Source organism: Protomyctophum bolini, assembly GCF_963924005.1.
Source record: "Protomyctophum bolini genome assembly, chromosome: 20".
In the NCBI taxonomy this organism is placed as follows: Eukaryota; Metazoa; Chordata; class Actinopteri; order Myctophiformes; family Myctophidae; genus Protomyctophum; species Protomyctophum bolini.
In genome coordinates, this window is record NC_137881.1 from 6,465,404 (window position 1) to 6,477,748 (window position 12,345).

Genomic DNA, 12,345 nt, shown 5'->3' on the forward strand with positions numbered 1-12,345 from the left:
TCGATTCTTATACCGGTATAACTGGAAGACTCACCCTAAAAACACAGTCGCCCCCCATGCAGCGGAAAGATCTGTCTTTCTAACCATTCTCTCTCTCTCCCTCCTCCAGACAACATTGACGAGGCGGAGCGCCAGTGGAAGGTGGAGTTCCATCGCTGGTCATCCTACATGATGCACTGGAAGAGCCAGTTCGACCACTACAGCAAACAGGAGCGCTGCACTGACCTCTGAACCCCTCCCCCAACATCCCCACCACACACACACACACACACACACACACACACACACGCCCACGCAGAGAGAGAGAGAGAGAGAGAGAGAGAGAGAGGGAGTGCAAGAAACAGAGAGAGAGAGACAGGCGAGAGAATGAAAGAAAGATTTTTGCTGTGAAAGATCAGATACTGTATCTTCTATAACTTATTGTTTTTCACTACACACACACACACACACACACACAAACACACAAGAACAGATATACAACAAGCTGACAGTGTGTAGCACTGTTAGCTCGTTGTTCGCTCGTTAGCTTCAATATCAGCTGAAATGCGGAGCTTAAACATTTCACACACACACACACACACACACACACACACACACACACACACACACAGTTCTGACACTGTATTTATGTTATTTATTTAATTTATTCACAACCATGTGTTTTTCTTCTCTGAACTTGCGTTTCCGTTTTTTCGCCCGACGTTGTGAAACATGCCGGTATTACGTCGTCTCAATCGATGCTGCTGTCTTTTCACTGGCCGTTTTATGGAGGGAAATTATGGAGGGAAATTATGGAGGGAACCGATCGGCGCCGTTGCATGAAGAAGTAGAAAGGGAAAATGTCAACAGCGTGCCATTACCTCGTGTGTGTGTGTGTGTGTGTGTGTGTGTGTGTGTGTGTGTGTGTGTGTTCGTGTGTGTGCGTGTGTGTGTGTGTGTGTGAGGGCGCGTTGTGAATAGTGTGAGGTGGTTAGCGACGCATCATTTATACTCGTTTGACGTACGACAAATAAGGCCTGTGAGACTCTGAGCTCCAGGATTCTGTCAGTTTGCTCCACTATTTTATTTTATTTTATTTTATACATCGTTCAGTTTTATCTGTTTTCCTTCTCAACATTTCAGGTTTTTTTTGTTTTGAACAACACTACTACCACTAACTACTGCTTCTACGAAGTTTTGTTGGACTTGTTTTTTTTATTTGCCATTTTTTGCTCATTGTTTTCAAGCTGTATTTGTACACGACGGGTGTCGCTGGTCGAGTCGACAGCGTCGGATACACCAGATAACAACGAAGCTAACACAGTGTCGTGCTAGGCAACACACTGTTGTTAGCTTGTTAGGTTGATCTTCAAAAAGACGTCGACAACAACACAAGACTGTCCTTGCGACCGTTTGCCGAGTTTGGTTGTCTTGAGCATTGCTTGCGACTGTGTGTTTGTGTGTGTGTGTGTGTGTGTGTGTGTGTGCGTGTGTGTGTGTGTTAGTCTGCTAGTCTTTCTCTCTGGTTCTGTGGTGTTCAGGCGGGCGGGTAGTAGGGAAAGAGGAACGGGGGGTACGGGGGTACAACCCATTGCCACCCTGCTACACCACCGCTCTTGTCTTTTCCGTCATCCATGTTTCTCCCATCCATCCATGTGTAACGATTTAATTCACGCTCCGTTGTAACACTGCGTCGTTTGACCAAAGTTGCAGATCCTGAAGATCACAACGTGGTCACAACTATGACACGTTGTGAGGCTTATAGATCGGCTATTTTTCGCCAAACCACACAAGTCAAAGTATTAAATCAGATTTTTTGGGGAGACAAAGTGGATCTCAGCATTTCCAACCACTGTGTTAATTAAAAGGGGACGGGGATTGTCACCTGGCCAGAAACCTGTTGCGTTGTGGGGGTAAGTGGGTGGGCCGGGCGGGCGGTTGTGAAAGCTCCCCTCGTTTAAAAAATACATATATATATATATATATATATATAATTTATTTTAAATAATTTCCGTCGTCCCTGGAGCGAGCATGCAGCTTCCAGACGTGCTAACGTCGCTAACGTCGTTCAGCGCGGCCTCCTCCTCCTCCTCCTCCACGTTTGTTGTAAGGTCAAACATTCGGAGCGGTGCCGATATTACTGACTTTTGAAGCCAGACAAAAGTATAGTATACAGTATTATATTTTATGTATTAAAACAGAACGCTTGTAGATAATATAGCAGTTGTGTTTACGTGATCGGGGGGGGGGGGGGGGGGTGGGGGGGAGAGATGAACTGTTGAACTATACTGTAATCATACAATCAAGTGATATATATTTGAGTGGAAATGAAAACATGGCAGAACATTTTCACCGTAATAGCAACACATGCCAAATTAAAAGAGTAACCAAATGTCCAGTTTGTCAAAGTATCCTTTTTAAAAGATGTCTGTTTCTGTGTCGCGGGCCCGGGTGTACGACGTCGTCCATCCGTTGCGTTGTTTTTAACGTTATTTTAACGTTGTTTGACGTTATACCTGTTGGTCCCAAATCATCAGTCACATATAGGAATCGTGAGCCATTCATAATACTGTAGTAAATGCACTAAACACAAACAAGTAAATGTTTGTGTGTGTGCCGTGCGTGTGTGTGTGTCACTGTGTCTGTGTGTGTGTGTGTGTGTGTGTGTGTGTGCATGTGTGTGTGTGTGTGTGCGTGCGTGTGTGTGTGTGTGTACACCGCGTACACATACACGATGTGTGTACGCGTGTGTATTCATTTCAGTCCAAGCCATTGTTCCCTCTAATCCGTCACGACTCATTCAACTCTCGACGGCCTGGAGCGGCCGAGCGGGAGCAATAGAACGTCATACCCATTTAGCCACGACGACCAACCTGGCGCCTTGAACATCGCTCTCACAGCGTCCCCCTCGCACTCTATGAACAACGTTGCCATTCAGTAGGACTGAACTAAGCCTTACAGGAACACAAAGAGTAAAAAAAAAAGAAAGGATATAATAATATTAATCAAAAATCAAATATGTGAAATAACAAATGTGGATACAAAGCACCACAGCCCCCTTATTTTGGATTCAGTTTTTATATATGGTAATATTCGATTCTACAAGACAAAAAATATAGTAGAATATATGCTTCTCAAGCTGGCTAAAAAGGGGGGGAAAAGAAAGAACAAAAGAGAGACTATATTGCCAAAAACATTAATTTATCATTAGCCTTAACATCAATTGCCTACGACAGCAATCTGCCCGATGATGAGTTGACTGTGATCACTGTGACGCATGAGCTTGTAGATCTGCTATTTTCTGTATGTAGAGTATATAGCGTTGTCTTCTAACATTTCTTATCGTTTATATAATTCCGGTTCAAACCGGTGTGTCGTTAACATTTGAAAGCATTAAAGAAAGCACTAAAAACAAATAGATCGTTTCGTCTTGCTGCACGCGAGACCGTGCCTGTGCTTGGCCTAGAGGGAACATGGGTCCTGTGTGTGTGTGTGTGTGTGTCTGTGTGTGTGTGTGTGTGTTCTATCCTCATGTCATATGCAGCTGTAGTGCTAGTGTGCGTACGTGCAGTGGTGGAAGCAGTGCTTGGGTAAATAACCCATTCTGAACGGGAACACATTTTGGTGTTGGCATCATGTTACGCTTTAGCTATTGAAAAATAGCAGATCTACAAGCTCGTAGCGCGCCACTCTGCTATTTTTTTTAAATCGAAGAACGACTGACATTTTTTAGAATCTGATCTCAGGTCAGAATGGGGTTAATCAGACCAGTGTGTTGTCCAGTGGAAACCTGGTATGAATCTGATCTCAGGTCAGAATGGGATAAATGTACTTTCTACCGTCGCGTGTGCGTACAGTAAGTGCGTATACAGTAAGTGCGCATCCTGTTGATATTCTGTGTGTTTCAAACCACTCCTCCGTCTACACATCCCTCCATCCTCCTTCCGCTCCGTCCGTCCGTCCGTCCTTCCTTCATCCCATGTCGCTTTGATTCTCTCCTCCCCCTTCTCCCTCCTGTTCCCCCCTCTTTACAATTTAGGCATTTTTAGCAGACGCTCTTAATCCAGAGCGATTTACAGTATAAGCAAGAACAAAACATATACATCAAATGCATAAAATAGTCTTCAAGAATCATATACTGTACGTAAGCTATAAGAACCTAACAGTGGAATATCTTATATAATAAATGAAACTATGCATATAACTCTTTCTCCATCTCTCTCCTTCAACCATCCCCTCTTCTCTCTCTCTCTCTCTCTGTCATCCATTGCTGGTGTTCTCATTAGCGTAATGGAGGGGTACAGTAATTCACTCAGCAAAAGGACCCGACGTGACAGATCGCTGCGTCAGCCTCAGAGACAGAGAGAGGGGGGGGGGGGGGGTTGGGTAGTGGACAGACGGATGGATGGATGGTTGGATGGATGGAAGGACAGACGGACAGACAGACAGCCTGTGATCAGTGGCAGTGGAGTCAGGTGAAGGTCGGGCGGTTCAGAGTGGGCGGAGAGAGGAGAGAGAGGAGAGAGAGGGAGGGAGAGGAGAGAACGGAAGTCAGATGGAGAAGATTAAATGAAAGAGTGAGAGGAAGCATTTTTATAACCCTGCGTTTCTTCTTATGTACTGTACTGTATCAGTGTTGGGGAGAAGTACCATGCAGATTTATAATAATATAATTTTGAAATACTCTGTTACAAGTAAAGGTATTGGTAACTAAATGTACTTCAGTAAAGTAAAAGTACCTCAACATTATACTTAAGTACAGTACTTGAATAAATGTACTTAGTTACTTTCCACCACTCACTGGTAATACCACAAAAATACAATACAAATGTTCTCCATGTTCTCATTCAAAATCTGACTTAGTACAAAAGGTACTGGTCATTTGGTATCGAAATATATGCCTACTTGCAGAACCAAAGTAAAAGGACTCAAGTTTCAAATATCAAAAATAGTAGGTCTAACAGTACTACAGTACAGTACAGTACTTGAGTAAATTACTTAGATACTTAACACCACTGTCTCATCGCGTGCTCATAAATTTTTTTATCTCTTTTTGTTGTCATCATTGATTTACTTTTGAAGTATATACCTGTGTGTGTGTGTGTGTGTGTGTGTGTGTGTGTGTGTGTGTGTGTGTGTGTGTGTGTGTGTGTGTGTGTGTGTGTGCGTGCGTGTACTGTATTTATCATTACTGTCCACTAATAAACCGTCCGCCTGTGCAATATCAATTCATATCGACACCGGAAGTTAATCATTTTCATGGATTGATTGATTGATTGATTCTGCAAATGGATTTGGTTAGTGCAAAATGTACCAGGCATGATCGAATGACATGAAAACCCTCCTGTATTTATGGATGAAAGCACTCTGTATAGTGTATGAAAATAAATATATATATATAAATATATAGCCAATATATATATATGGATATACGGTTCACTAAAGTAATAATAACATAATTATGTATAGAGATAATTATACCACACAAAAAGGATGCATGTGTAAAATCCTCAGTGTTAAATTGACTTAAATGTAATGTCCATCTTTGGTTCCATTTTTGCACACTCACTGAGTTAAATTAACACTCCTGATTTAACGGTGACCGGGCTCGACTCCGAGTGACACGTGCTTGGGCGCATCGCGTCCAATCGGAAGCCTGCGCTCGAAAGCTCTAAGCTCCTCCCCCCTACTGCCGTGGCGAATCCCCTTCGTGCATGCCTTCGAAAGCCCCGCCTCCTCCCCCCCACCCCCACCCCCCCCCCCACACACACACCTAATACTCCAACCTGACTGTTATTTTAGGTACCACAAAATACTACTGTGTGATCTGATAATATTTAGTTTTAGGTTTTTTTTTACTCAAGTACAGTACTACTCAAGTAAATGTTACTGTTCAGCGCTTTTTTTTTTGTTTTTGAACATAGCAATGCCTATTATCAAAATTACTGTTGAAGTATACTTCTTTTGACATTAGGTACGTTTGATGTTAGCAATAACGTAATACATTAACGATTGATAATTGAATATATTTGATATTTAAATTCAATTAATTGACATACAGGTAGCGGCCATGATGAGGCGGAGGATGATGATGATGACGACTTGAGGAATATATGTATTTAAAAAAGCAATATTTATTTGTGTACAAACATATGAAACGTGTGCCATACTGTTTATGATTTGACTCGCTGTCACAGCATCTGTTCTTGTTCTGTCTTTTTTTTAAAGGGGTGTAAGAGAAGAGACTTTTCTTCCTTCTTATAAAAACAAAAAAACAAGTGTTAAATAGCTCCAGATTGTGATAGTGTATAGTAGATATATAGATATATATATATATAGATGTATATAGTGTATACAAAACATTGCTGTATAGTGTTTGTTCAGTGACAAGAGGTCTGCTCGCCTCTCCTGCTCTTAGATGAACAGAAAATACATTTTCCATCCAACCAGGAGAGAGAACCACACTTATCCATGCTGTTCCAGCTCCAGTTTTGTCTGCTCTTTTATTTATTTAATCAATTAGCAATTGTACCTTTATTCAGTTTATGCTGTATGTATCCTGCATGAGTTCTCTCTCGCTCCTGGTTCGTTCAAATAGGTGGTATCTCGACAAATTGTCTGTATTTTGACCTGAGATCAGATTCTAAAAAGTTCTTCTACATCCTGATAGTTTTCTGAAAAAGCTATGTTTCTATGTCAGTCGTTCTTTGATTTTTCAAAAAATAGCAGATCTACAAGCTCGTAGCGCGCCACCGAGTGGCGCGCTACGAGCTTGTAGATCTGCTATTTTTCACCAAAAGGGGTTCCCGCCCAACATGGGTTTTAACTGAAGAGTTGGACTGAGAAACAGGGTGACCCCTTTGTTTGCTGAACAAACACTATCTTATACCACTATAGCAATGTATCACAATATAGATCTATTTTTAACACTTTTAAGCTAAATAACTTACACCTTTTAATGTACTGTTTTCTGCTTGGTTGTCCAAGTTTGGGTGGCTACTGTACTTTTAAGTGTGTTGAAGGCTTGTGTATTGCGTGTGTACAGTACAAGTTATGTATATCCATGAATGCTAGCTCACAGCAAATGGAAGTAAATCAATAAAGAGCGCCCGCTGCTTCCTCCTGTCCCAACCGGACTCTGTGTGCATTGTGTGGTTTTAATAATGTACGTGTGTGTTGTGTTCAAAAGTGTAAATTACAAAGTACATTTTATATATCGATGCATTGCTGTATCGGAAATTTGCACTTTCCCAAAAATAATCAAAGATTTTACTGAGTGAAATAGAGCTTTAAGCGGTTAATTCATAATGTATTATATTCTTCCCTTGGTAGAAATGTGGTCAAGTCAAAAGTACAATATTTGGCATAATTATACGTATCCAAAAATACAAATTATACTCAAGTGAAGTACAGGGACTACACAAAAATGTCAGTGCCAAGTAAATGTTACTTTGTTACCGTCCACAACTGATACCCATGTCAGCTAGCCCATTTTGACCTGAGATATGATTCTAAAAATGTCTTCTACATCCTGACAGTTTTCTGAAAAAGCTATGTTTCTATGTCAGTCGTTCTTCTATTTTTCAAAAATAGTAGACCTACAAGCTCTTAGCGCGCCACTCGGTGGCGCGCTATGAGCTTGTAGATCTTCTATTTTTCAATAGCTAAAGTTAAACATAATGCTAACGCCCCAAAATGGCCTAGGTGAAACCACAGCAAACACAAATGAATGAATGAATGAATTAATTAATGTATGAATGAATTAATTAATGCATGAATGAACTAACGAGCCTGACAAAGAACTCACAATGGACATAAAAGGGGACACAGCTGACATCACTGCATAGACTCCATATTTGGGGCATGCCTGACAAAGAGACACATGCATAATAAACTGGGTGGGGCATTCATTTCAAACTTGCATCGTTCTTCCAAGTAGGCCAGACAGTGCCCCATGGGCATAATTATATTATTATCATTGATGTTAGAGTAACATCATTACACTGACATCCAGTGGTATTTCACCAGCATTGCAGGCATGCTGTCAAAATACACTGTATAATCTGTCTCTCTTCTCTTGTATTCTCCTATCTGTCAGGTGATTCAAGATGTTTATTGTCACACAGATGTACAAGTACATGCATTGTGAAAAACTTAAGATTGGGGGCTGCTCCACAATACACTTAAATAAAAACAGTAAATAAACTAGAACTGCACTCTGTCGAGTGCATACTTGCTTGTTGCGCACTAGTAGGCCATAAATGTCCTACTAGTGCGCAAGCAGAGCGCGCAAGTACTTTCGACCGCTACAAACTGTCAAATCTCAGTAATGACTACTTGTGCCTGATACGGCAGTGGTGCCAGATTACATACATGTATACATAGGAGGATTACCTTTAATCCTCCCAACACTAAAACATATCGTCATTACGTACATACATATACATATACATATATATATTATGTATAACTAGCTCTCAATGATGACGTAATAAAGATGTGGATTAAAGGACCCAATGCCAGAGTGTAATTGGTTTTCGATGGTGACGTAATGACGATATGTTTTAGTGTTGGGAGGATTAAAGGTAATGCTCCTATGTATACATGATGTATGTAATCTGACCACTGCCGTATCAGGCACAATTAGTCATTACGTCATTTGCTGGGACGGTGCATACGCATCAAAATTGGCGGGACGGCTGGGACGGTGCATACGAGTCCCGGGCGAAACTAGTACTTGCGCGCTCTGCTTGCGGAAGTAATAACAATATTAAACCGAAAAGAACTATGATCAGCAGACAAGTACCATGGAGAAGTTCATCATGACTGACTTCCAGCTCCACTGCTCCAGTTTGCCTTTCAATCATTTATATGTACTGTCTTTTTTATGACAATGTATTCCTTTGTCAAATATCCGTTTTGGGAGAACTTGGTATTGAGACACTTATTGGTCAGGGTTTTGGGGAGGGCACTGGGCCAGTGATGAACAAAGAGCTACATTTTTACTGTAGCATTCAGTACACCATGGACATTTGGACAAGCGCATGTACCAACAACCAGGAACGCATTATGCAGAAGGCGATGTAAAACCATCAGTACTATAGAGGTCCTGGTAGGACATAAAACCATCAGTACTAGAGGTCCTGGTAGGACAACAAAACGAGCAGTACTAGAGGTCCTGGTAGATGCCATGAGAATTTTACTCAAAAAGCCTATAGATGGTGCAGTGCAAGTGAAATGTTTGTGGCTGCAAGAGTCAATACTTTTCAAGCTGTTCTCCGGAACTTAATGCATAGATTCATGTGTCGCTTGGATGAGTCTGTGAATCATAGCATCAACGTCAGTATAAATAACCCTGTCAAAAGTTGCACTAGATAGATACTCCTCTAGCCTTAGATGACATTGGCTTAAAGGCCTTAACTGTCACAAATGCCTGTTTAACATGTACATTTGGGTACATGCAATAAATTCTGCAATAAAGGCATTCATTATACTGTACTGAATGTACTGTACAAGAAGTCCTGGTAGGAGATTACCCACACACACACACACACACACACACACACACACACACAGGAGTGAGGAGACTGGGCAGATCAACCGACAGATATAAAAATGAACATCATGCCTTTAATCTGTTGACTTTTAGGATTAACCCAACAGGATTAATATTACTACTTAACATAATGAGGGAGGGAGGGAGAGAGAGAGATAAAACTGTGTAAACAGCGAGATAAAACACTACCTTCAAAGTGACAGAGGGTAGAACACATCTGGCAGAGAATTAACCCATTTTGAGCGGGAACCACTTTTGGTGTTCTAAACACTTATAATTTAGCTATTGAAAAATAGCAGATCTACAAAAGAGAGAGAGAGCCACTCGGTGGTGCGCTACGAGCTTGTAGGTCTGCTATTTTTGAAAAAAAATGATGAAAATGTGCCTTAAATCTTTTAATATATATTCTTTCGGTGTTTCAGTTTTTGACTCAAATCTTTGCTTCTGGAGGTGTCCCTGGAACAACATATTTTCAGACGGGGGTCGGCGGCATATTACATATATAATTTTTGGGGGTCCTTGACATGAAATATTGAGAACCACTGATGTAGAAACATGAGGTTTTTCCAGAAAAAAATCATTAAAAAAAAAACATTTTTTTGCATTCAAGCCTAAATGGGTTAAGGAACTCAACACAGAGTTGACGCAGAGCTAGAGGACATTATTTGGAGCCGAACGGCTGAAGAACTTCAAACGTAGATGAGGAACCCTGAACGGTTGAACGTGTAAAGGACCGACACTAACAGAAACACAACGCATTCTGTACCAGAACCGTCCGGTACTGACACAACCAGGACCAGCAGAACCTTGGGAGGAACCGTCGCTGCAGAACCCTCTGATGAGGTTCTAGCAGAATTATACGATCAAACTACTGAGGGGAGCTGAGAGCTGACACATTGACAACAACGTCCTCATTGTACCGTTTGGATTCGTGAGAACTTTGAAACAAGAGAGACATCTTCTACACTGTGTTAGCGTTCGCTGGAGTCACGTGACTGTTGTGTTTACCATCACCGTCTTATTGGTGCTGTGATAACTGACAGTAACGTACAGTAACTCAGCTTTAGAGGTTCGTATTTAGCTTGCACCACCTTCTTAAAATAATGGTCAGACATTATAATAAAAGGGGCGGGAGAACAGCATGATCCTTTTCAATTAGGAGATAGTTGATTTTACCAGTGGTGGCCTGCAGTGTCACTCATGAGGACCTGGGCCTGACCTTCGGCAAAAACACCATTTTCCTCAAATAAATAAATAGGCCATTATTTTAAGAAGGTGACGATCGACCTATCCATCACGTTTTGCCATAATCACTCACCAGTTCAGTGGTGAGTGGCCAAAACCCTCGTCGAATGCAATAGATATACTTTGTTGTCGGTGTTGAGGTGTTTTGTTCGGCGTTCAGCGGGATGTTTGCAGGCCGGGCGGCCGCGTCAGTCGGGCCTTCTGGCGGTAAAGGAGGGAAGTTCTCCGTGGACGAACTCTACGGGTTCACCAAGAAACCCAAACCCGCCACGAGAGGAGCAGCAGGAGGAGGAGGTCAGTGCTGGGAAAACGTACTATAGAATACTCCATTACAAGTAATGGAGTATTAATGGGGGGGAAAAGTACAAAAGTATTGGATTCAAAATGTACTTAAAGTACCAACAGTGCAATTACCCATAGTGTAAATATGTCCCATTTAAAGTTTTTAAAGTTTTTGGCCATTCTGAAAAGTACATGTTAACAGGGTATCTGCACTGCAGGCTTCGGCAAGTCAGATTGTGAGCTTGTAGATCTGTTCAAGCTGTTACTTTGGGCTTGTTTATCTGTAAGACAGACCGATTGATTTATCGAACCAATGCCGATTAAGCTAAAAACAACCAGAATCGAGCCGATACTGATGTGTTTGCCGATGAATCTCCCATCACTAGTGCATAGCTATAAAACATCAGGAAGAAAGAGAAAAAGACAAATTCCAAGCCTTTCCAACCTTAGAGTATATATGAATAGAGACGGCATGCACCGGATGTCTCCTCCCATCCACTCCGCATTAAGTTGCTCAAAAAGCGCATGAGGGCAATTTCATCACTCCTCCTTCCGGGTATAGGAACAGCGTGCATTCTGGGATGGATTATTGGACCCATAATCGTGAACGTGCTGGCCGTTGACTATATCATTGCACGCGTTCACGTGCGTTCACGTATGAAACAGCCGTTCGTTCACGTGTCGTCATGATCGTGCGCAATGATAGTCAACGGACCAGCGCGTTCACGATTTGGGTCAAACTGCAATACCACATTGGGCCACTATGTCCATTTGGCCTCAGGGTTTCTCTGTTCATATATACTCTACGTTTCCCACCCCCAGGAGGAGGGGCATCGACAGCAGTGGAAGACCAGAGGGAATGTAAGCAGCAGCAGAACGACAGGCAGAAGGAGGAGTCTGCGTTGGCCTCTCAGGTGCCGTAAACGTGGTGGAAAATGGATTAAATTGTTTTACTAGACCCGAGGCTGATTCTAAAAAAAAAAATCCTAACCGTTTTCTGAAAATCCTATGTTTTTATGTCAGTCGTTCTCAAACATTTTCATGTCAAGGACCCCCAAATATTTATATGTAATTGGCCGCCGACCCCCATCTGAAAATATGTTGTTCCAGGGACCCTCCCCCCCCCCCCCGAAGCATAGACTTGAGTTAAAAACATTCGCTCTTCAAGGATATATATTCAAAGATTCGATTTGATTTTCAAAAATAGCAGAGTGCCGCGCTACGAGCTTGTAGATCTGATATTTTTCAATAGCTAAAGTATAACATAATGCTCGAAACAACAA

General features: G+C 41.8%; 1 protein-coding gene across 1 annotated transcript in view; it reads left to right on the forward strand.

The window, feature by feature from the left end:
• Positions 1-2,154, forward strand: part of ache (acetylcholinesterase (Yt blood group)) — a 36,421-nt gene extending 34,267 nt beyond the window's left edge. Inside the window, exon 10 of the mRNA XM_080791890.1 lies at positions 110-2,154. Coding sequence (XP_080648016.1) covers positions 110-231 — 122 coding nt within the window. The 3' untranslated portion in view covers positions 232-2,154. The remainder of the gene's footprint in view (positions 1-109) is intronic.
• Positions 2,155-12,345: the final 10,191 nt, after the last annotated feature.